A 27,613-nucleotide genomic window follows, 5' to 3' on the forward strand; every position below is an offset into this window, starting at 1 on the left:
ATTTGAGACAAGATGAGAAAATTTGGGACCAGCAAACGAGACCAGATCATGTTTTATAATATGCCATGGAAACCGGTACAATAGTTCAGGAAATGTGTACATAGGGACTATGAACTTTATTACAGACAGAATATCAAACACGAGGCCAAAGTCTGGTAGGTAGGTATATATTTATATCTAACCATGATTATAGGCGGAATATCAAACACGAGACCACGGTCTGGCAGTTATATATCTAACCGTGATTATAGACGTAATATCAAACACGAGACCACAGTCTGATGGGTAGGTATATATCTAACCGTGATTATACACGGTATTTCAAACACGAGACCACAGTCTGGTAGGTAGGTAGGTATATGTATATGTTTATATCTAACCATGATTATAGGCGGAATATCAAGCACGAGGCCAAAGTCTGGTAGGTAGGTATATGTATATGTTTATGTCTGACCGTGATTATAGGCGGAATATTAAACATGAGACCACAGTCTTGTAGGTAGGTATATGTATATGTTTATGTCTGACCGTGATTATAGGCGGAATATCAAACACGAGACCACAGTCTGGTAGGTAGGTATATGTATATGTTTATGTCTGACCGTGATTATAGGCGGAATATCAAACATGAGGCCACAGTCTGGTAGGTATATATCTAACCGTGATTATAGGCGGAATATTAAACAGGAGACCATATTCTGGTAGGTAGGTATATGTTTATATCTAACCGTGATTATAGACGGAATATCAAACACGAGACCACGGTCTGGTAGGTATATATCTAACCGTGATTATAGAGGGAATATCAAACACGAGACCACAGTCTGGTAGGTATATATCTAACCGTAATTATAGGCGGAATATTAAACACGAGACCACAGTCTGGTAGGTATATATCTAACCGTGATTATAGGCGGAATATTAAACACGAGACCACAGTCTGGTAGGTATATATCTAACCGTAATTATAGGCGGAATATTAAACACGAGACCACAGTCTGATAGGTAGGTATATGTTTATATCTAACCGTGATTATAGGCGGAATATCAAACACGAGACCACAGTCTGGTAGGTAGATATATGTTTATATCAGACTTAATATCAAACACGAGACAACAGTCTGGTAGGTAGATATGTACAACAGGGATCACAATGTCATGTCCTGTCCACTTGTACGCGACATCCGTGTCCATGCGACATCATACCTGTGTCTCACAGAGACAGGTGTAGCCATGTTATCTCATTCTTGCGATATTTTACCGATGACTTTTCAAGTTACGTACATATTAATAAATCACAGAACTTAAGGACTGTCCAACATCAGTGTTTGATTGAATGCCTTTCTCTATCAGGGATTACAGATATACAGGTAAACGTTTATCTCCACGGCTGTCAGTAATGTCAGTGAGATAAATGACAGCTACTTTGGGAAAACCTTACTGTAAGATAAATTTCCGTGAGTAATTCAGATTCATGTTATTTCCAAAATCTTCCCGTCTACGTATTTATATCCGGTGTTGTAGCGGACCTGCCATACCAGGTAAGTTTTCTTAATTTATGGATATATAATTACTTATTTAAAAAAAAGATCGCTTGATGTCATACATACATCCGTGTTACATACGGTGACGGTGACAATTTATTTAAATATATTTGTGATAACTACAGTGCAACTGGTCAACCTGTTAAAGATTGTACAACTTAATGAGTTACCATTTAAACACATCTTTGATAACTACAATGGAACTGGTCAACCTGTTAAAGATTGTACAACTTAATGAGTTACCATTTAAACACATCTTTGATAACTACAATGGAACCCCGTGATAAAAATCGGGAGGGCCAAGCAAGAAGTAATGCTTATAGATGACACCCCACTTCCGGTCAGGAAAACAAACTGAGTAAACTGGAATTTCTAGTAAGAAGCATCCAGTGGATGAGGAATTGAGATGGAAAGGGAATCGAAAGAATGATAGGATTCAATTCCGAGCCTAATTCCCATATACACTATAGCGGATACAAAGCTGTTGATGGATTCCAGTACATACACCATCTACTACACTACCAGACCGAAACTCTTCAAACTCGGATTCAGCCAATGCAAAAGGGTACAATGACAGCGGTGAAATTATTAAGAAAGTATCTGACGTCGAAAAATCGTCCAAACGAAAATGATGACACACCATGCATGAACAATTCAATCATTCAATGTTTACAATTCTGACTTATAGTTTCGTTATCAAATTATTCTTAAAAATAATGTCACGATTGACCATGTTTACATTACAGTGACAAGAAAATAAATGTTGTTTTTGTGTAAATGTTTCCATTTTTGTAAATTTTCAATTAAGAAAAAAAAAAATATATAAACCGAGAAAAAATAATAAATCAATTGTGGTATTTTGATTTCGGTCGATATATGGTTATTTCGACCTGGGAAAAAATATCGACCGAGGACGTTCTAAACAAAATGCTTTAATTGTATATTACATGTACCTATGGTTGGTGATATCACCAATTCATTATGGTTGGTGATATCACCAATTCATTATGGTTTGCTAATCACCCATTCATTTATTCTCATTTTATGGATTAGATATCGTCTTGACGCAACAAGTCGCCAACACGACATTTTGAACAAGTTTATGTACCTACTAGCAGGCAGAGCATGTCGTGATCATAACAATGGTGTTTCATAATGCGTTAAAGCGACAAGACACTAAGGCGCCAACACACTAAGGTGCCAACACACCAAAGCGCCAACACACTAAGGCGCCAACACACCAAGGCGCCAACACGAGATGGTGCAATCAACCGCTGTTTTCCTTGTGGCATGTAGAAGGAATTGACACGGAAATGGAAAGTGTTTGAAGTGGACGTCTTCAATAATACCTACCCTTAATTCTAGATCAATAGAGGAAAAAAACAAACAAACAAACATTGAAACTATTAAAACCCGTGCCGGAAGAATGAGACCATGGAGTCACCAATGACACCGTCATGTTAATGTTTACCGCATCTCGTTCAATGTCCCAAAAACCGACTTGTAAACAAAACGTAATCGTATATCAAAAACCGACATGTAACCCAAACCGTGATCAGGATAGTCTAAATCAAATTCATCAACGACACGTGTCAGGAAAGTCTAAGTCATATTCATCAACGACACGTGTCAGGAAAGTCTAAGTCATATTCATCAACGACATGTGTCAGGAAAGTCTAAGTCATATTCATCAACGACATGTGTCAGAAAAGTCTGAGTCATATTCATCAACGACATGTGTCAGGAAAGTCTGAGTCATATTCATCAACGACATGTGTCAGGAAAGTCTGAGTCATATTCATCAACGACATGTGTCAGGAAAGTCTGAGTCATATTCATCAACGACATGTGTCAGGAAAGTCTGAGTCATATTCATCAACGACATGTGTCAGGAAAGTCTGAGTCATATTCATCAACGACACCTGTCAGGAAAGTCAGATTCCAATAATGCATCCTTCTACAGCTTCGAACAGCCGTATTCCAGTCATATTGTTCTCACACAAAGACATATTTCCAGCTGAAATCGTGACAGAAGGGAACTTCTACAGTCTTAATCTACCTACATATTTCAGCACTTGGTGTTGTATAATAGTCCAGTCGATACCACATTCAGAACAAGTCCTTGGTAATCTAATCAGCAGGGTAATACTGTAGGTTTGGGAGGCAATGATTATGACGAGAAACTAAAGCATCACCATAGAGAAGCTTAAATATAGAGTGATACGCCGCCCTTGCACGTTAAGATTGATGCTAATTTACATGTGTATGTGTATGAAGTGACCCCTTCCTCTTTCTTTTCGGTAAATATGATACGATGTAGCAATGTTTCTATTACAACATAGCAGGGTTATATTTACATATTCTGATAAGCTATCATTGTGTTTCTTTGTCAGGCCGGTATACATTTACAATAACTATGTTCATTTAAGCATTGATGTCATTTTTTTTTTAGTTTCATCGGGGTATGAACAAATTTTGTTTGCAAACTGTATGAATCCGCGTAGCGGATTCTTACCGAAGTTTGCAAACAAATTTGTTTCATACCCCGATGAAACTAAAAAAAATTGACATCAACGCTTATAAATAATTTTTGAAAATAATTTTCTAATTTAAAACATGTTTTATGTACAATTTTTAAATGGTATTCTTTTTCTCAAATCAATACGCAACGTCAATTGTCGTATTGTGACGTCACATTTTTCGCGCCATTCTCGGAATTTCTTTCATAGAAGAATGAAAAGAATTTTTCGACCAATCACATTTGAGTATTTACCATGAAAACAAAGAAAAATTAATTATATTGAAATGAAACTAAAGAATGTGTATTTTTGCTGATGATACAAATTGGTTACCATTTTTTTTAACGCATTGCCTTGGTGTTAATATGTAGAAGTATCCTGATAGGCCCCGACGTTACCATGGAGAGATGGAACCACAATCCTGTAGAGCAAGTTTCTGTGAGCCACTCTGTCAATAGTACAGAGGTCAAGCCTCAGAGAGAAGGAGAGGAACATGAAGAGACAAAGCTTGTAGCCAGAATCACCAGTGTAGAAAATGAAAGTTCACTAGAACCACTGACCCTCCCTCCGTCCTGTGTCCTCTACAGCAACAACCTTAACGCCATGGACTGGGAAGAGTGTGAGTCACTTCGTTTACATTGATCAATATATGTCCTTCTTAATACTTTATTTGATATCAGACCGGTCCTAGATCATTTGTGGCTTAATCATCTGTGAGTGTCACAGTCCGTCCTAGATAATTGATGGTGTTATGATCTGTGAGTGTCACAGTCCGTCCTAGATAATTGATGGTGTTATGATCTGTGAGTGTCTCAGTCCGTCCTAGATAATTGATGGTTTTATGATCCGTGGTATTGCAGAGATAACCGCCATATTTGGTTGTCTCGATTAAAGTAATTTAAGTGCTGATCGTCTAAAACATTGGTCTGACTTTGTTGTCTGTTTTTAGATTATTTTTACGTTTGTTATATCCGTGTCTAACAAAGTTAGCCGAGGTACAGACACGATTGCGCTGTACCCTTTCTGTAACGGTATCACCACCAACAGGTGCGGAGTGTTCCCTGATCAGAGATTCAATCACACAGTCCCCAGAGTCTACCATCTTCTGGAACACAATCAGGAAGGGTCCATCTGAAGGAGGGTGTCACCGGAAGGTACATATGTAACTTGGTTTGGTTTTATTATTTTCGAATGTCTGAAACGATAGCATCCTTACTCCTATCGGCAATGAGATGTGGCCATTTTGTTACCGTAGGAATGTATATCATATCTATTATATTTCCTATAAGAAATATATCACGTGGAAATGTCGTACTGAAGGGTATTAATAACTGCGTCGGTCATGTGGTCACGAAGTAAGTAGCCAATCAATAACAAGCTCAATATAGTTTCTACCTCTATAGCTCTTACTTAGAATTGTTTCAGGTTAAAAGGTCAAAGGTAAAGATCACCGCAACTCTTAAATCAATAAAAATATATATACTGGTAACCGCATTCGCTTCCATGGAACTTTCTTATCATGATATTGTTCTGTAGAATCATATACGTATGGCTGTATATCAGGGCCCTGACGTACTACACAACTGTGTGTCAGGAACGTGACGTACCACACAACTGCATATCAGGGTCGTAACGTACTACACAACTGTATGTCAGGGTATTGTACTACACAACTGTATGTCAGGGTACTGTCGTACTACACATCTGTATGTCCAGGGTCGTGACGTACTACACAACTGTATGTCAGGGTCGTGACGTACTACACAACTGTATGCCAGGGTACTGTCGTACTACACAACTGTATGTCAGGGTCGTGACGTACTACACAACTGTTTGTCAGGGTAGTAACGTACTATACAACTGTATGTCAGGGTATTGTACTACACAACTGTATGTCAGGGTATTGACGTACTACACAACTGTATGTCAGGGTACTGTCGTACTACACAACTGTATGTCAGGGTATTGACGTACTACACAACTGTATGTCAGGGTATTGACGTACTACACAACTGTATGTCAGGGGTACTGTCGTACTACACAACTGTATGTCAGGGTACTGTCGTACTACACAACTGTATGTCAGGGTAGTGACGTACTACACAACTGTATGTCAGGGTATTGTACTACACAACTGTATGTCAGGGTATTGTACTACACAACTGTATGTCAGGGTACTGTACTACACAACTGTATGTCGGGGTATTGTACTACACAACTGTATGTCAGGGTATTGTACTACACAACTGTATGTCGGGGTACTGTCGTAACACAACTGTATGTGAGGGCCCTGACGTACTACACAACTGTATGTCAGGGTAGTGACGTACTACACAACTGTATGTCAGGGTATTGTACTACACAACTGTATGTCCAACACAATAAGTACACATTGTTGACTTTTGTGATTTCACTATTGGCCCGATGTTCCACATTCCTGACACTTGGTGTAGTATAACATCCGCATACTGTGAATATATTCACACACTTCAGTGAAACAATGTCTCCATCAGTGTGTATGAAGGATATCGATGATATGTCAGATCAATAAGTACAGTACAAGAGGAGACGACCATGTTTACTCATATAGTGGAAATAAGATTATCATGTTTTGGTAAAAAAAAGTCTTCGTTTAAGTGGGAGATATTTCAAATCCGTATTCAATATGTCATACAAGTATCAAACATCGTCAGCATACATTGTATATCTTCCCATAAAATATTGATAGAGAAACGCCTATCTACGAGCTTATATCAACAATACGCTATATTTAGGTGAAATTTAAAGTTGAAATAGTATGTATGTTTGGGAATATTCATAACAAATGATAAAATCAGACGTTCGTAAAACAGCCGTAAAGAAATGGGAAATATACATGATATCATCAATATGGTTAAAGTTGATATTCCATTGGTGTAAACAGGCGTGTTATAGTTTCTGTAAACTTGGCAAGTACCGTGTTATGTTTGGAGGCGTTTAATACGAAGTAGTATCATTTAGTGCAAAAAAAAAAAAAAAATGAAAAGAGAAATCTTTTGCAAATTTATTTACAAACACTGAACAATCATGCTTTCCTTAGAAAATCAGTCAGAATAAGTCTTAATGATTTATGTTACATTGTTACCCACGGATGCAAAATTTACGTTAACAATGACCACAGAAAATATAGCTTACATATTAACTTAAGGTATATCCTGAACCACTATACTTACCACAGGTATATCCTAAACCACTATACTGACAACAAGTATATTCTAAACCACTGTACTAACCACAGGTATATCCTAAACCACTGTACTGACCACAGGTATATCCTAAACTACTGTACTTACCACAGGTATATCCTAAACCACTGTACTTACCACAGGTATATCCTAAATCACTGTACTGACCACAGGTATATCTTAAAACCACTGTACTGACCACAGGATATATCCTAAACCACTATACTTGCCACAGGATATATCCTAAACCACTGTACCAACGTACTGACCACAGGTAAATCGTTAATCACTATACTTACCACAGATATATCCTAAACCACTATACTAACCACAGGTAAATCATTAACCACTGTACTAACCACAGGTATATCCGTAACCACAGTACTTACCACAGGTAAATCATTAATCACTGTACTGACCACAGGTAAATCATTTACCACTGTACTGACCACAGGTATATCCTAAACCACTGTACTGACCACAGGTATATCCTAAACTACTGTACTTACCACAGGTATATCCTAAACCACTGTACTTACCACAGGTATATCCTAAATCACTGTACTGACCACAGGTATATTTTAAAACCACTGTACTGACCACAGATATATCCTAAACCACTATACTTGCCACAGATATATCCTAAACCACTGTACCAACGTACTGACCACAGGTAAATCGTTAATCACTATACTTACCACAGATATATCCTAAACCACTATACTAACCACAGGTAAATCATTAACCACTGTACTAACCACAGGTATATCCGTAACCACAGTACTTACCACAGGTAAATCATTAATCACTGTACTGACCACAGGTAAATCATTTACCACTGTACTGACCACAGGTATATCCTAAACCACTGTACTGACCACAGGTATATCCTAAACCACTGTACTTACCACAGGTATATCCTAAACCACTGTACTGACCACAGGTATATCCTAAACCACTGTACTTACCACAGGTATATCCTAAACCACTGTACTTACCACAGGTATATCCTTAACCACAGTATTTACCACAGGTAAACCCTTACTCACCATACAAACACAGGTGAACCCTTACCCACCATACAAACACAGGTAAACCCTTACTCACCATACAAACACGGGTAAACCCTTACTCACCATACAAACACAGGTAAACCCTTACTCACCATACAAACACAGGTAAACCCTTACCCACCATACAAACACAGGTAAACCCTTACTCACCATACAAACACAGGTAAACCCTTACTCACCATACAAACACAGGTAAACCCTTACTTACCATACAAACACAGGAAAACCCTTACCCACCATACAAACACAGGTAAACCCTTACTCACCATACAAACACAGGTAAACCCTTACTCACCATACAAACACAGGTAAACCCTTACTTACCATACAAACACAGGAAAACCCTTACTTACCATACAAACACAGGTAAACCCTTACTTACCATACAAACACAGGTAAACCCTTACTCACCATACAAACACAGGTAAACCCTTACTCACCATACAACACAGGTAAACCCTTACTCACCATACAAACACAGGTAAACCCTTACTTACCATACAAACACAGGTAAACCCTTACTCACCATACAAACACAGGTAAACCCTTACTCACCATACAAACACAGGTAAACCCTTACTCGCCATACAAACACAGGTAAACCCTTACTCACCATACAAACACAGGTAAACCCTTACCCACCATACAAACACAAGTAAACCCTTACTCACCATACAAACACAGGTAAACCCTTACTTACCATACAAACACAGGTAAACTCTTACTCACCATACAAACACAGGTAAACCCTTACTCACCATACAAACACAGGTAAACCCTTACTTACCATACAAACACAGGTAAACCCTTACTTACCATACAAACACAGGTAAACCCTTACTCACCATACAGACACAGGTAAACCCTTACCCACCATACAAACACAGGTAAACCCTTACTCACCATACAACACAGGTAAACCCTTACTCACCATACAAACACAGGTAAACCCTTACTTACCATACAAACACAGGTAAACCCTTACTTACCATACAAACACAGGTAAACCCTTACTTACCATACAAACACAGGTAAACCCTTACTCACCATACAACACAGGTAAACCCTTACTTACCATACAAACACAGGTAAACCCTTACTCACCATACAAACACAGGTAAACCCTTACTCACCATACAAACACAGGTGGTTGGTCCCTAATTACCATACGAACCCCATTTTAACATAAGGATTATAGTAATCACAGTTAAACAGTTACCGTAATTACTGTTTACAGTATAACCTTCACCACCAAAACAATCGCAGTAAATCTATGTAGCCACCACACACAGAAAAAACTCTAATCACTTACTTGCTGTAATTTCTAAGTCCGATGTTATTTATTAAGATACAAATATAAATCACACATGACTTGAATAAATAAATGAAATACCCCGATACGATTTTAACTTCATGTTCTTCAGTAAGTTTTGTAAACCTAGTTATCAGTTAGCAAATATTTTATTATGTTAACCTAGTTATGAGTAAGTTTATACATTGTATGTTTTGTTTACCTAGTTATCAGTAAGTTAATATGTTTTGTTAACCTGCAATTTTTGTAGTTATTAGTAAGTTAATAAGTTTTGTTAACCTAGTTATCGCTTGTTTCAAACTGAAATCTCAAAGGTAAGTCATATATGCCTAATTGATCTACATTATTCAATATGGGTAATTGAAACACTTGTATTTATAGCGTAATTTTAGGAAGTCCTATTTTTGAATGTATTTTTTATTCCTCATATCATCGTATTCTGACACTCCTGGACTATTATCTTTATCATAACACATATTCAGTGTCATTTTACCTTATTTATACAATCTTTCATTTCCATGTCCACCTGACAGTATATTGCCCATTTCATGGCTGCTTTGATGGACTATGCCGACGATCCATGTCTGGGAGAGGATAAGACAATAGCCTTACTCAAACAACTTTTGCGGGTAGACAAATCAGGTAGAAAATTATTATCTTAACGTTTATCAAACACCTCCTGACATCTCTAACATAAGACAACGTTTATCAAACACCTCCTGACATCTCTAACACAAGATAACGTTTATCAAACACCTCCTGACATCTCTAACATCAGACAACGTTTATAAAACGCGTCCTGACATCTCTAACATAAGACAATGTTTATCAAACACCTCCTGACATCTCTAACATCAGACAACGTTTATCAAACACGTCCTGACATCTCTAACATCAGACAACGTTTATCAAACACCTCCTGACATCTCTAACATCAGACAACGTTTATCAAACACCTCCTGACATCTCTAACACAAGACAACGTTTATCAAACACCTCCTGACATCTCTAACATCAGACAACGTTTATCAAACACCTCCTGACATCTCTAACATCAGACAACGTTTATCAAACACCTCCTGACATCTCTAACATCAGACAACGTTTATCAAACACCTCCTGACATCTCTAACACAAGACAACGTTTATCAAACATCTCCTGACAACTCTAACATCAGACACTGTTTATCAAACACCTCCTGACATCTCTAACATCAGACAACGTTTATCAAACACCTCCTGACATCTCTAACACAAGATAACGTTTATCAAACACCTCCTGACATCTCTAACATCAGACAACGTTTATCAAACACGTCCTGACATCTCTAACATCAGATAACGTTTATCAAACACCTCCTGACAACTCTAACATCAGACAACGTTTATCAAACACCTCCTGACAACTCTAACATCAGACAACGTTTATCAAACACCTCCTGACAACTCTAACATCAGACAACGTTTATCAAACACCTCCTGACATCTCTAACACAAGATAACGTTTATCAAACACCTCCTGACATCTCTAACACAAGAGAACGTTTATCAAACACCTCCTGACATCTCTAACATCAGACAACGTTTATCAAACACCTCCTGACATCTCTAACATCAGACAACGTTTATCAAACACCTCCTGACATCTCTAACATCAGACAACGTTTATCAAACACGTCCTGACATCTCTAAAATCAGACAACGTTTATCAAACACGTCCTGACATCTCTAACATCAGACAACGTTTATCAAACACGTCCTGACATCTCTAACATCAGACAACGTTTATCAAACACCTCCTGACATCTCTAACATCAGACAACGTTTATCAAACACCTCCTGACATCTCTAACATCAGACAACGTTTATCAAACACCTCCTGACATCTCTAACATCAGACAACGTTTATCAAACACCTCCTGACATCTCTAACCTCAGACAACGTTTATCAAACACCTCCAGACATCTCTAACATCAGACAACGTTTATCAAACACCTCCTGACATCTCTAACATCAGACAACGTTTATCAAACACCTCCTGACATCTCTAACATCAGACAACGTTTATCAAACACCTCCTGACATCTCTAACCTCAGACAACGTTTATCAAACACCTCCAGACATCTCTAACATCAGACAACGTTTATCAAACACCTCCTGACATCTCTAACATCAGACAACGTTTATCAAACACCTCCTGACATCTCTAACCTCAGACAACGTTTATCAAACACCTCCTGACATCTAACATCAGACAACGTTTATGAAACACCTCCTGACATCTCTAACATCAGACAACGTTTATCAAACACCTCCTGACATCTCTAACCTCAGACAACGTTTATCAAACACCTCCAGACATCTCTAACATCAGACAACGTTTATCAAACACCTCCTGACATCTCTAACATCAGACAACGTTTATCAAACACCTCCTGACATCTCTAACCTCAGACAACGTTTATCAAACACCTCCTGACATCTAACATCAGACAACGTTTATGAAACACCTCCTGACATCTCTAACATCAGACAACGTTTATCAAACACCTCCTGACATCTCTAACCTCAGACAATGTTTATCAAACACCTCCTGACATCTCTAACATCAGACAACGTTTATCAAACACGTCCTGACATCTCTAACATCAGACAACGTTTCTGTTTTGTAGATGTGACGGCGAGAGTTGATTACTCCCACTTCGCACGCTTGGTCAAGTATTTCGGACCTATAAGGAGGAACGATTGTGTCATGATAAAACAGGTAAACGTTAATTACATGGTTGTTAACAGTGGTCATTATTAACGTAATAGTGGAACTACAATAGGCCACCTGTAACTCACATCGTTAAGTAGAACTTGTTGTTCGGAAGTCAATAGAAATAAGGTGATATGAATGAACGAATCATTAACATGGATACTCCTCAAACGATACAATAACGTATTCCTTATGAACACACCGATACAATAAAGTTTTTCTAAAGGGTACATAGCTTTAACGATCACGTGTATGTCAAGGTCAAATCCTAGTAACGGTGATTATAATCGTGACCCCTTTACACCTGTCCTCTTGTGACCCCCTACACACCTGTCCTCTTGTGACCCCCTACACACCTGTCCTCTTGTGACCCCCTACACACCTGTCCTCTTGTGACCCCCTACACACCTGTCCTCGTGTGACCCCTACACACCTGTCTTCGTGTGTCCCCTATATACCTGTCCTCGTGTGACCCCTACACACCTGTCATTATGTGACCCCTACACACATGTTCTCGTGTGACACGGATTGCTGTTGTCCCCTACATTCCTGTTCTCGTGTGATACAGGCTGTTGTTCCCTACACACCTGTCCTCATGTGACACAGGCTGTTGTCCCCGACACACCTGTCCTTGTGTGACACTGGCTGTTGTTGTTCCCTACACACCTGTCCTTGTGTGACACTGGTTGTTGACCCCTACACACCTGTTCTTGTGTGACACTGGCTGTTGTTGTTCCCTACACACCTGTTCTTGTGTGACACTGGCTGTTGTTGTTCCCTACACACCTGTCCTTGTGTGACACTGGCTGTTGTTGTCCCCGACACACCTGTCCTTGTGTGACACTGGCTGTTGTTGACCCCTACACACCTGTTCTTGTGTGACACTGGCTGTTGTTGTTCCCTACACACCTGTCCTCGTATGACACTGGTTGTTGTTGTCCCCTACACACCTGTTCTCGTGTGACACTGGCTGTTGTTGTCCCCTACACACCTGTCCTCGTGTGACACTGGTTGTTGTCCCCTACACACCTGTCCTCGTGTGACACTGGTTGTTGCTGTTCCCTACACACCTGTCCTCGTGTGAAACTGGTTGTTGTTGACCCCTACACACCTGTTCTTGTGTGACACTGGCTGTTGTTGTTCCCTACACACCTGTCCTCGTATGACACTGGTTGTTGTTGTCCCCTACACACCTGTCCTCGTGTGACACTGGCTGTTGTTGTCCCCTACACACCTGTCCTCGTGTGACACTGGTTGTTGTCCCCTACACACCTGTCCTCGTGTGACACTGGTTGTTGTTGTCCCCTACACACCTGTCCTCGTGTGACACTGGTTGTTGTTGTCCCCTACACACCTGTCCTCGTGTGACACTGATTTTTGTTGTCCCCTACACACCTGTCCTCGTGTGACACTGGTTGTTGTTGTCCACTACACACCTGTTCTTGTGTGACACTGGCTGTTGTTGTTCCCTTCACACCTGTCCTCGTGTGACACTGGCTGTTGTTGTCCCCTACACACCTGTCCTCGTGTGACACTGGTTGTTGTTGTCCCCTACACACCTGTTCTCGTGTGACACTGGTTGTTGTTCCCTACACACCTGTTCTCGTGTGACACTGGTTGTTGTCCCCTACACACCTGTCCTCATGTGACACTGGTTGTTGTCCCCTACACACCTGTCCTCATGTGACACGGGTTGTTGTCCCCTACACACCTGTTCTCGTGTGACACTGGTTGTTGTTCCCTACACACCTGTCCTCATGTGACACGGGTTGTTGTCCCCTACACACCTGTTCTCGTGTGACACTGGTTGTTGTTCCCTACACACCTGTCCTCGTGTGACACTGGTTGTTGTTGTCCCCTACACACCTGTCCTCGTGTGACACTGGTTGTTGTTGTCCCCTACACACCTGTCCTCGTGTGACACTGGTTGTTGTTGTCCCCTACACACCTGTTCTCGTGTGACACTGGCTGTTGTTCCCTACACACCTGTTCTCGTGTGACACTGGTTGTTGTCCCCTACACACCTGTTCTCGTGTGACGGGGGATGTTGTTCCCTACACACCTGTTCTCGTGTGACGGGGGTTGTTGTTCCCTACACACCTGTTCTCGTGTGACACTGGTTGTTGTCCCCTACACACCTGTTCTCGTGTGACGGGGGTTGTTGTTCCCTACACACCTGTCCTCGTGTGACACGGGTTGTTGTTGTCCCCTACACACCTGTTCTCGTGTGACATTGGTTGTTGTTCCCTACACACCTGTTCTCGTGTGACACTGGTTGTTGTCCCCTACACACCTGTTCTCGTGTGACGGGGGTTGTTGACCCCTACACACCTTTTCTCGTGTGACACGGGTTGTTGTTCCCTACACACCTGTTCTCGTGTGACACTGGTTGTTGTTCCCTACACACCTGTTCTCGTGTGACACTGGTTGTTGTTGTCCCCTACACACCTGTTCTCGTGTGACGGGGGTTGTTGACCCCTACACACCTGTCCTCCTGTGACACTGGCTGTTGTCCCCTACACACCTGTCCTCGTGTGACACTGGTTGTTGTTGTCCCCGTCACACCTGTTCTCGTGTGACACTGGTTGTTGTCCCTACACACCTGTCCTCGTATGACACTGGTTGTTGTTGTCCCCGACACACCTGTTCTCGTGTGACACTGGTTGTTGTTGTCCCCTACACACCTGTCCTCGTGTGACACTGGTTGTTGTTGTTCCCTACACACCTGTTCTCGTGTGACACTGGCTGTTGTCCCCTACACACCTGTCCTCGTGTGACACTGGTTGTTGTCCCCGACGCACCTGTCCTCGTGCGACACTGGTTGTTGTTCCCTACACACCTGTTCTCGTGTGACACTGGTTGTTGCTGTCCCCTACACACCTGTCCTCGTGTGACACTGGCTGTTGTTGTCCCCTACACACCTGTCCTCGTGTGACACAGCTTGTTGTTCCCTACACACCTGTTCTCGTGTGACACTGGTTGTTGTTGTCCCCTACACACCTGTTCTTGTGTGACACTGGCTGTTGTTGTTCCCTTCACACCTGTCCTCGTGTGACACGGGTTGTTGTTGTCCCCTACACACCTGTTCTCGTGTGACACTGGTTGTTGTTGTCCCCTACACACCTGTTCTCGTGTGACGGGGGTTGTTGACCCCTACACACCTGTCCTCCTGTGACACTGGCTGTTGTCCCCTACACACCTGTCCTCGTGTGACACTGGTTGTTGTTGTCCCCGTCACACCTGTTCTCGTGTGACACTGGTTGTTGTCCCTACACACCTGTCCTCGTATGACACTGGTTGTTGTTGTCCCCGACACACCTGTTCTCGTGTGACACTGGTTGTTGTTGTCCCCTACACACCTGTCCTCGTGTGACACTGGTTGTTGTTGTTCCCTACACACCTGTTCTCGTGTGACACTGGCTGTTGTCCCCTACACACCTGTCCTCGTGTGACACTGGTTGTTGTCCCCGACGCACCTGTCCTCGTGCGACACTGGTTGTTGTTCCCTACACACCTGTTCTCGTGTGACACTGGTTGTTGCTGTCCCCTACACACCTGTCCTCGTGTGACACTGGCTGTTGTTGTCCCCTACACACCTGTCCTCGTGTGACACAGCTTGTTGTTCCCTACACACCTGTTCTCGTGTGACACTGGTTGTTGTTGTCCCCTACACACCTGTTCTTGTGTGACACTGGCTGTTGTTGTTCCCTTCACACCTGTCCTCGTGTGACACTGGCTGTTGTTGTCCCCTACACACCTGTCCTCGTGTGACACTGGTTGTTGTTGTCCCCTACACACCTGTTCTCGTGTGACACTGGTTGTTGTTCCCTACACACCTGTTCTCGTGTGACACTGGTTGTTGTCCCCTACACACCTGTCCTCATGTGACACTGGTTGTTGTCCCCTACACACCTGTCCTCATGTGACACGGGTTGTTGTCCCCTACACACCTGTTCTCGTGTGACACTGGTTGTTGTTCCCTACACACCTGTCCTCATGTGACACGGGTTGTTGTCTCCTACACACCTGTTCTCGTGTGACACTGGTTGTTGTTCCCTACACACCTGTCCTCGTGTGACACTGGTTGTTGTTGTCCCCTACACACCTGTCCTCGTGTGACACTGGTTGTTGTTGTCCCCTACACACCTGTCCTCGTGTGACACTGGTTGTTGTTGTCCCCTACACACCTGTTCTCGTGTGACACTGGCTGTTGTTCCCTATACACCTGTCCTCGTGTGACACTGGTTGTTGTTGTCCCCGTCACACCTGTCCTCGTGTGACACTGGTTGTTGTTGTCCCCTACACACCTGTTCCCGCGTGACACTGGTTGTTGTTCCCTACACACCTGTTCCCGCGTGACACTGGTTGTTGTCCCCTACACACCTGTTCCCGCGTGACACTGGTTGTTGTTGTCCCCTACACACCTGTCCTCATGTGACACTGGTTGTTGTTGTCCCCGTCACACCTGTTCTCGTGTGACACTGGTTGTTGTTGTCCCCTACACACCTGTCCTCATGTGACACTGGTTGTTGTCCCCTACACACCTGTTCTCGTGTGACACTGGTTGTTGTCCCCTACACACCTGTTCTCGTGTGACGGGGGATGTTGTTCCCTACACACCTGTTCTCGTGTGACGGGGGTTGTTGTTCCCTACACACCTGTTCTCGTGTGACACTGGTTGTTGTCCCCTACACACCTGTTCTCGTGTGACGGGGGTTGTTGTTCCCTACACACCTGTCCTCGTGTGACACGGGTTGTTGTTGTCCCCTACACACCTGTTCTCGTGTGACACTGGTTGTTGTTCCCTACACACCTGTTCTCGTGTGACACTGGTTGTTGTCCCCTACACACCTGTTCTCGTGTGACGGGGGTTGTTGACCCCTACACACCTTTTCTCGTGTGACACGGGTTGTTGTTCCCTACACACCTGTTCTCGTGTGACACTGGTTGTTGTTCCCTACACACCTGTTCTCGTGTGACACTGGTTGTTGTTGTCCCCTACACACCTGTTCTCGTGTGACGGGGGTTGTTGACCCCTACACACCTGTCCTCCTGTGACACTGGCTGTTGTCCCCTACACACCTGTCCTCGTGTGACACTGGTTGTTGTTGTCCCCGTCACACCTGTTCTCGTGTGACACTGGTTGTTGTCCCTACACACCTGTCCTCGTATGACACTGGTTGTTGTTGTCCCCGACACACCTGTTCTCGTGTGACACTGGTTGTTGTTGTCCCCTACACACCTGTCCTCGTGTGACACTGGTTGTTGTTGTTCCCTACACACCTGTTCTCGTGTGACACTGGCTGTTGTCCCCTACACACCTGTCCTCGTGTGACACTGGTTGTTGTCCCCGACGCACCTGTCCTCGTGCGACACTGGTTGTTGTTCCCTACACACCTGTTCTCGTGTGACACTGGTTGTTGCTGTCCCCTACACACCTGTCCTCGTGTGACACTGGCTGTTGTTGTCCCCTACACACCTGTCCTCGTGTGACACTGCTTGTTGTTCCCTACACACCTGTTCTCGTGTGACACTGGTTGTTGTTGTCTCCTACACACCTGTTCTCGTGTGACACTGGTTGTTGTTCCCTACACACCTGTTCTCGTGTGACACTGGCTGTTGTTGTCTCCTACACACCTGTTCTCGTGTGACACGTGTTGTTGTTGTCCCCTACACACCTGTTCTCGTGTGACACTGGTTGTTGTTGTCCCCTACACACCTGTTCTCTTGTGACACTGGTTGTTGTCCCCTACACACCTGTTCTCGTGTGACACTGGTTGTTGTCCCCTACACACCTGTTCTCGTGTGACACTGGTTGTTGTTCCCTACACACCTGTTCTCGTGTGACGGGGGTTGTTGACCCCTACACACCAGTTCTCGTGTGACACGGGTTGTTGTTCCCTACACACCTGTTCTCGTGTGACACTGGTTGTTGTTCCCTACACACCTGTTCTCGTGTGAAACTGGTTGTTGTTGTTCCCTACACACCTGTTCTCGTGTGACACTGGCTGTTGTTGTCCCCTACACACCTGTCCTCGTGTGACACTGGTTGTTGTCCCCTACACACCTGTCCTCGTGTGACACTGGTTGTTGTTGTTCCCTACACACCTGTCCTCGTGTGACACTGGTTGTTGTCCCCTACACACCTGTTCTCGTGTGACACTGGCTGTTGTCCCCTACACACCTGTTCTCGTGTGACACTGGCTGTTGTTGTCCCCTACACACCTGTCCTCGTGTGACACTGGTTGTTGTTGTCCCCGTCACACCTGTCCTCGTGTGACACTAGCTGTTGTTTCCTACACACCTGTTCTCGTGTGACACTGGTTGTTGCTGTCCCCTACACACCTGTCCTCGTGTGACGGGGGTTGTTGTCCCCTACACACCTGTTCTCGTGTGACACTGGCTGTTGTTGTCCCCTACACACCTGTCCTCGTGTGACACTGGTTGTTGTTGTCCCCGTCACACCTGTCCTCGTGTGACACTGGCTGTTGTTCCCTACACACCTGTTCTCGTGTGACACTGGTTGTTGCTGTCCCCTACACACCTGTCTTCGTGTGTCCCCTATATACCTGTCATCGTGTGACCCCTACACACCTGTCCTCGTGTGACACTGGTTGTTGCTGTCCCCTACACACCTGTCCTCGTGTGACGGGGGTTGTTGTCCCCGACACACCTGTCCTTGTGTGACACTGGCTGCTGCTGTTCCCTACACACCTGTCCTCGTGTGACACTGGTTGTTGTTGTCCCCTACACACCTGTTCTCGTGTGACACTGGTTGTTGTTCCCTACACACCTGTTCTCGTGTGACACTGGTTGTTGTCCCCTACACACCTGTTCTCGTGTGACACTGGTTGTTGTCCCCTACACACCTGTTCTCGTGTGACACTGGTTGTTGTCCCCTACACACCTGTTCTCGTGTGACACTGGTTGTTGTCCCCTACACACCTGTCCTCGTGTGACACTGGTTGTTGTTGTCCCCTACACACCTGTTCTCGCGTGATTCGTGAGATCAATAACCGTGTCGATAGTAATCAGGCGCGGATCCAGGAATTTGAAAAGGAGGGAAGGGGGTCCAGTAATTTAGAGGTAATACGAGCGCCGAATTTGTTTTTGGCGAGGGGGCATAGGCGTTTTTTTTAAGGCTATCAAAAAAATTTCTTCGTCCGAAAAAGGGAGGGAGGAGGGAGGGGAGGGGGGTCCTGGCCCCCAGGAACTGGATATCGAACATGGAATCTAATTTGACATGTAAATACTCCAGGTTTGGAAAAGTAGGAGGGTGACAGATTGAAAAGAAAAGAAATTTCGCAATAGTTGAAATCACCATGTTCAGCTAATTAGTAGGATTTGCCTATCGGTGTTTAATTGAACATATGATTAATAGCTCCGTATTATAAAGGAAGTCTCTACATTTCTCAGATCCATGGCATTGTACAGAAGTCGTCCATATTCACCAACAAAACGCGCAGAGAGACAGTAAGGTAGGTATAACATCGTAATATATATTGTAAATCTCTGTAAAATCTCACAAGGGTCGTGCCATCCACAGGGACGCTAGGTGTTAACATTCACATGTATGTAGGAGTATGTTTTATGAGTGAATTGGTGTAAATACAATTAATCTAATAAGAAGTACCAATGTTATATAACATTAGTATGTGTATGTATTACATGTACGTATCCGTTGTACCCGTAGCTGGTTCGCTGGGGATATGACACGTGAAATAGCCGAGTCCCTACTACACGGCCAGACCAATGGTACCTACCTTGTCAGGTAAATTGTCTATATGTTGGTATAAACTCTCACCCACTAAACTACATATTGTACAAAACTATATGTTTGTTAACAACGAATACCATTGTATCATATTTCATGTACTTAATGATGAAAACTTTACATTCAGAAATGATGAATTTAACGATGAGTGTTAGGTAATTCAGAACTGATGAAGAAAATGGTGTTTTATCAAATGCTAAATGATGACTGGACTTCGAATTCAGAAGTGATGAATATGACAGAAATGATGAATGTTGTATGAAATGCTGAATTATATTGAATAATGGGCATGCCCTGTTCGCGCCCATATATGGGAATTATTTAAAACCAATTTGATCAACAAAGCCCTGTCCAAATATCCAAATCTATAAATAGAAATGATAAATATTTGAATCTGGAAGATTGTTGTTGCGTATCTTTTCATCAATAAATAAAGTGTATTGCCAAAATGTCCACCCTGGGATGGAGGGATCACACATTTGACATGATTTATCTGATAGACCTCTTCCCATGTATATATTGCTTTTCGGGAACCATACCCTTCTACTCAAAGAATGCATGTGTCAAACATATGTCATCTGAGAATGTATTACTTATTCTGCCTAGAATGAGCCAAACGGAACCCGGATGTTTCGCTGTCTCTGTGATGTCAAGAGGAATCATACAACATTTTGCGATTGAGGTGAGGTGTGTTTGAAAAAGACAGTGAAACAATTTTAAGTCAAAAGCATAGCCGGTCACATTATAATTAGAATGGACGAACCAGTCGTCCCTATGCCAAACCCACCATTTGGTATCTATAGAGTCTATTACAATGTCTCCGGGCTTCTTCGCTAGCCAAGGGGTATGATCCACCTATTCCTCTTGACAAATGAAGATGGGCCAGGGAACAGAACCCAAAGCTTTCCTCGCATATAAACTCCTCAGTCACACCCTAGAACAGTGTTATACCTCGGCATAACACTTCAAAGTATCTCAAGCTGGAATAAACCTATACAAAAAAACCTATCAATCAACGCATACAAACCACTAGGATTTCTGAAACGGACCCACAAGATCAACAAATAGCATATAAAAGCAACTAGTACAAAAGTGCAACGCAGAACATCACGATAAGTCACCCACACAAACCACAACACGCGTTCACCTACAGACACATACCACAACACGCGTTCACCTACAGACACATACCACAACACACGTTCACCTACAGACACATACCACAACACGCGTTCACCTACACACACATACCACAACACGCGTTCACCTACACACACATACCACAACACGCGTTCACCTACACACACATACCACAACACACGTTCACCTACAGACACATACCACAACACACGTTCACCTACAGACACACATCACCAACAACACACGTTCACCTACAGACACATACCACAACACACGTTCACCTACAGACACATACCACAACACGCGTTCACCTACACACACATACCACAACTCGCGTTCACCTACAAACACATACCACAACACGCGTTCACCTACAGACACATAACACACCACGCGTTCACCTACAGACACATAACACACCACGCGTTCACCTACAGACACATACCACAACACACGTTCACCTACAGACACATACCACAACACACGTTCACCTACAGACACATACCACAACACGCGTTCACCTACAGACACATAACACACCACGCGTTCACCTACAGACACATACCACACCACGCGTTCACCTACAGACACATACCACAACACGCGTTCACCTACAGACACATACCACAACACGCGTTCACCTACAGACACATACCACAACACGCGTTCACCTACAGACACATACCACAACACGCGTTCACCTACAGACACATACCACAACACGCGTTCACCTACAGACACATACCACAACACACGTTCACCTACAAACACACACCACAACACACGTTCACCTACAAACACACACCACAACACACGTTCACCTACAGACACATACCATAACACGCGTTCACCTCTATAGACACATACCACAACACACGTTGTATATACTGTACTGATTACCTCCCCTCTATACCCCAGACCTTGTATATACTGTAGTGATTACCTCCCCTCTGTACCCCAGACCTTATATATACTGTACTGGTTACCTCCCCTCTGTACCCCAGACCTTGTATATACTGTACTGATTACCTCCCCTCTGTACCCCAGACCTTGTATATACTGTACTGATTACCTCCCCCTCTATACCCCAGACCGTGTATATACTGTACTGATTACCTTCCCTCTGATACCCCAGAATTTTGTATATACTGTACTGATTACCTCCCCTCTATACCCCAGACCTTGTATATACTGTACTGATACCTCCCCTCTGTACCCCAGACCTTGTATATACTGTACTGATTACCTCCCCTCTGTACCCCAGACCTTGTATATACTGTACTGATTACCTCCCCTCTGTACCCCAGACCTTGTATATACTGTACTGATTACCTCCCCTCTGTACCCCAGACCTTGTATATACTGTACTGATTACCTCCCCTCTGTACCCCAGACCTTGTATATACTGTACTGATTACCTCCCCTCTGTACCCCAGACCTTGTATATACTGTACTGATTACCTCCCCTCTGTACCCCAGACCTTGTATATACTGTACTGATTACCTCCCCTCTGTACCCCAGACCTTATATACTGTACTGATTACCTCCCCTCTGTACCCCAGACCTTGTATATACTGTACTGATTACCTCCCCTCTGATACCCCAGACCTTGTATATACTGTACTGATTACCTCCCCTCTGTACCCCAGACCTTGTATATACTGTACTGATTACCTCCCCTCTGTACCCCAGACCTTGTATATACTGTACTGATTACCTCCCCTCTGTACCCCAGACCTTGTATATACTGTACTGATTACCTCCACTCTATACCCCAGACCTTGTATATACTGTACTGATTACCTCCCCTCTGTACCCCAGACCTTGTATATACTGTACTGATTACCTCCCCTCTGTACCCCAGACCTTATACTGTACTGATTACCTCCCCTCTGTACCCCAGACCTTATACTGTACTGATTACCTCCCCTCTATACCCAGACCTTGTATATACTGTACTGATTACCTCCCCTCTGTACCCCAGACCTTGTATTATACTGTACTGATTACCTCCCCTCTGTACCCCAGACCTTGTATATACTGTACTGATTACCTCCCCTCTGTACCCCAGACCTTGTATATACTGTACTGATGACCTCCCCTCTATACTCCAGACCTTGTATATACCCCAGACCTTGTATATACTGTACTGATTACCTCCCCTCTGTACCCCAGACCTTATATATACTGTACTGATTACTCCCCTCTGTACCCCAGACCTTGTATATACTGTACTGATTACCTCCCCTCTGTACCCCAGACCTTGTATATACTGTACTGATTACCTCCCCTCTGTACCCTGGACCTTGTATATACTGTACTGATTACCTCCCCTCTGTACCCCAGACCTTGTATATACTGTACTGATTACCTCCCCTCTGTACCCCAGACCTTGTATATACTGTACTGATTACCTCCCCTCTGTACCCAGGACCTTGTATATACTGTACTGATTACCTCCCCTCTGTACCCCAGACCTTGTATATACTGTACTGATTACCTCCCCTCTGTACCCCAGACCTTGTATATACTGTACTGATTACCTCCCCTCTATACCCCAGACCTTGTATATACTGTACTGATTACCTCCCCTCTATACCCCAGACCTTGTATATACTGTACTGATTACCTCCCCTCTATACCCCAGACCTTGTATATACTGTACTGATTACCTCCCCTCTGTACCCCAGACCTTGTATATACTGTACTGATTACCTCCCCTCTGTACCCCAGACCTTGTGTATACTGTACTGATTACCTCCCCTCTGTACCCCAGACCTTGTGTATACTGTACTGATTACCTCCCCTCTGTACCCCAGACCTTGTATATACTGTACTGATTACCTCCCCTCTGTACCCCAGACCTTGTATATACTGTACTGATTACCTCCCCTCTGTACCCCAGACCTTGTATATACTGTACTGATTACCTCCCCTCTGTACCCCAGACCTTGTATATACTGTACTGATTACCTCTCCTCTATACCTCAGACCTTGTATATATACTGTACTGATTACCTCCCCTCTGTACGCCAGACCTTGTATATACTGTACTGATTACCTCCCCTCTGTACCCCAGACCTTGTATATACTGTACTGATTACCTCCCCTCTATACCCAAGACCTTGTATATACTGTACTGATTACCTCCCCAGTAGGCAGTACACAGTAGGTAGTACACAGTACAGTAGGTAGTACACAGTAGGTAGTACACAGTAGGTAGTACACAGTAGATAGTACACAGTAGGTAGTACACAGTACACAGTAGGTAGTACACAGTAGGTAGTACACAGTACACAGTACACAGTAGGTAGTACACAGTACACAGTAGGTAGTACATAGTAGGTAGTACATAGTAGGTGGTACATAGTAGGTAGTACACAGTAGGTAGTACACATACACAGTAGGTAGTACATAGTAGGTAGTACACAGTAGGTAGTACATAGTAGGTAGTACACAGTAGGTAGTACACAGTAGGTAGTACACAGTAGGTAGTACATAGTAGGTAGTACACAGTAGGTAGTACACAGTAGGTAGTACATAGTAGGTAGTACACAGTAGGTAGTACACAGTAGGTAGTACACATACACAGTAGGTAGTACATAGTAGGTAGTACACAGTACACAGTAGTAGTACACAGTAGGTAGTACACAGTACACAGTAGGTAGTACACAGTACACAGTAGGTAGTACACAGTAGGTAGTACACAGTACACAGTAGGTAGTACACAGTACACAGTAGGTAGTACACAGTAGATAGTACACAGTAGGTAGTACACAGTAGGTAGTACACAGTAGGTAGTACACAGTAGGTAGTACACAGTAGGTAGTACACAGTACACAGTAGGTAGTACACAGTAGGTAGTACACAGTACACAGTAGGTAGTACACAGTAGGTAGTACACAGTACACAGTAGGTAGTACACAGTAGGTAGTACACAGTAGGTAGTACACAGTAGGTAGTACACAGTACACAGTAGGTAGTACACAGTAGGTAGTACACAGTAGGTAGTACACAGTAGGTAGTACACAGTACACAGTAGGTAGTACACAGTACACAGTAGGTAGTACACAGTTCACAGTAGGTAGTACACAGTACACAGTATGTAGTACACAGTAGGTAGTACACAGTACACAGTAGGTAGTACACAGTACACAGTAGGTAGTACACAGTACACAGTAGGTAGCACACAGTAGGTAGTACACAGTACACAATAGGTAGTACACAGTACACAGTAGGTAGTACACAGTACACAGTAGGTAGTACACAGGACACAGTAGGTAGTACACAGTACACAGTAGGTAGTACACAGTACACAGGGTAGTACACAGTACACAGTAGGTAGTACACAGTACACAGTAGGTAGTACACAGTAGGTGGTACACAGTAGGTAGTACACAGTACACAGAAGGTGGTACACGGTAGGTAGTACACAGTAGGTGGTACACAGTACACAGTAGGTGGTACACAGTACACAGTAGGTAGTACACAGTACACAGGGTAGTACACAGTAGGTAGTACACAGTAGGTAATACACAGTACACAGTAGGTAGTACACAGTACACAGGGTAGTACACAGTAGGTAGTACACAGTACACAGTAGGGAGGACGCTGTCGCTTATGGCATTCAACACATTTCTTAATGGGAATTTTTTCCATTCCGCTAAATAAGTTGCTTTTTTCTGAAAGGCTGACGTCACGACGGCTTTGAGAAGCGTCCCCTATAACGCCAATTTACGACTGCATGGTCTGTTGTATCCGAGTCTGGTGGAGGCGGTCCAGTCCCTGAAGAGCCGGACATTGTTAACTGAGGACGGAGTGGAAATTATGTGTAGAAAATGCTGTCCAAACCTTTCCATCAACGCTATCGTATCCGGATATCGGAAGTCAGCTAAACGGCGCTAACAACATCCGATCTGTAATACGCCAAGTACCCATCAAAACAGGCGGAATCAAAACTACACTACCGGAAGTCTATATTAAAACACTATCCCACAACCGGAAGTCTATATTAAAACACTATCCCACAACCGGAAGTCTATATTAAAACACCGTACAAAAAATGTACCTTTACAGAAAGTCATTATCAAAACACCATGCCACAACCGGAAGTCTATATTAAAACACCATCCCATTACAGAAAGTCATTATTAAAACATCATCCTACAACTGGAAGACTACATTATGTATGTATGTTATATGTGTATAAGTGTGAATGCATGACAATGCATCGTTTTAGATTTAAGTCTTTTTGTGGACTTCGCCGCCAAAGAAACATGTAGTCAGACTGCCCGCTGACAAAGACAGACGTTGACGAGTCCAGCAAAAACTATTAGTTACAAAGTGTGTTCGGATTGTCGAGTGAATTTCTTGGCCTTTCGTAGGACTCCAGGAAGTATCCTTGGCCCATTGTTGGGCAGGCACATGTACATGTACCTTATGTAATAATTGTATTGTCTGTAATTGATTTGATATTCTATACAATTGATTATAGATGTATAACTACCGTATTTATAAACGAGATAAATTAGCTGTGAAATTCATGGTTATGTTTGATCTGTTCGAAATAGTATAACACGTGTGATAAACGCAATGGCATTTAGTGAAAGTCGATGTATTTAGTCTTTTTACAAAGTGGAATTATGTGTTTCACACATACACTGGATCGTGTCGGGACCAATGCCTTTGTGTAGTACCGAGGTACTCCGACATTTTACTTTGATTATAACAATTTTTTAGGTGCTATGAAACCTTAAGCGGTCATCGCCAAGTTTCGCTGATACAAATTCATTCTGAACACTCGGGGGAATTTCCCGATTCAGGATGGGACCGGAAAAGATTCGTCCCAAAAAATGCTAACAACACACTAGACAATCTTGTCTCCTTCCGCGAGGTATTTGTTTGTGAACAAGTGATATGATTCACGCTTTTATACGTTTGAAGACATATTCAGCAAATTTAAATAAATCAATGACCTGTTTAATCCCAGAGTGTGCGAGGGGAGGTAACTCGTATACACTCTAGTTGATGCGACATTGGAAAGTTACCTCGAGCTCTTGCGTTGATAAAAATGGCCCTCGGCCATCGAATACTGTTTTTAGTCTCGGATTTTCCAGTTGGAAATCGATTAGTGAAATTTTCCATTGTTTTTACATTAGATACTTAAAATGAAAGTGGAATACTTAATTCTGGTTAGTTCGTCATTTCCGAGAAATCAGAGACTCTGGAGAAATATAAAACACAAAAATAGCCGTGCTGGTTGAGTT

The 27,613-nt window shown here is 43.1% G+C and overlaps 1 protein-coding gene across 3 annotated transcripts; it reads left to right on the forward strand.

Moving 5' to 3' along the window:
* Nucleotides 1-1,209: 1,209 nt before the first annotated feature.
* Nucleotides 1,210-26,886, forward strand: LOC117328238. Of its 3 annotated transcripts, none has more exons than XM_033885697.1 (9): nt 1,210-1,370; nt 4,435-4,682; nt 5,111-5,217; nt 10,206-10,314; nt 12,347-12,438; nt 19,849-19,910; nt 20,126-20,203; nt 20,813-20,888; nt 26,037-26,886. In XM_033885697.1, exons 2-9 carry the CDS (start codon nt 4,463-4,465, stop codon nt 26,250-26,252), a joined length of 960 nt encoding a protein of 319 aa, XP_033741588.1. In that variant the 5' UTR covers nt 1,210-1,370; nt 4,435-4,462; the 3' UTR covers nt 26,253-26,886. The 3 variants fall into 3 exon arrangements, with proteins under 3 accessions (XP_033741588.1, XP_033741589.1, XP_033741587.1); XM_033885698.1 differs by lacking the exon at nt 1,210-1,370 and adding an exon at nt 1,415-1,541 and having other exon boundaries at nt 20,813-20,893; XM_033885696.1 differs by lacking the exon at nt 1,210-1,370 and adding an exon at nt 1,417-1,541.
* The last annotated feature ends 727 nt before the right edge of the window (nt 26,887-27,613 follow it).

The sequence above is a fragment of the Pecten maximus genome, chromosome 5 (genome assembly GCF_902652985.1).
Source record: "Pecten maximus chromosome 5, xPecMax1.1, whole genome shotgun sequence".
Classification (NCBI taxonomy): Eukaryota; Metazoa; Mollusca; class Bivalvia; order Pectinida; family Pectinidae; genus Pecten; species Pecten maximus.

What these genes read in the sequence shown, in the direction of transcription:
- LOC117328238 (XM_033885697.1), top strand. Translation starts at nt 4,463, where the DNA reads ATGGAGAGATGGAACCACAATCCTGTAGAGCAAGTTTCTGTGAGCCAC. An exon ending in ATTGTGTCATGATAAAACAG is followed by an intron (nt 12,439 to 19,848) that starts GTAAACGTTAAT and finishes TACATTTCTCAG; the next exon opens with ATCCATGGCATTGTACAGAA. An exon ending in AATGGTACCTACCTTGTCAG is followed by an intron (nt 20,204 to 20,812) that starts GTAAATTGTCTA and finishes TATTCTGCCTAG; the next exon opens with AATGAGCCAAACGGAACCCG.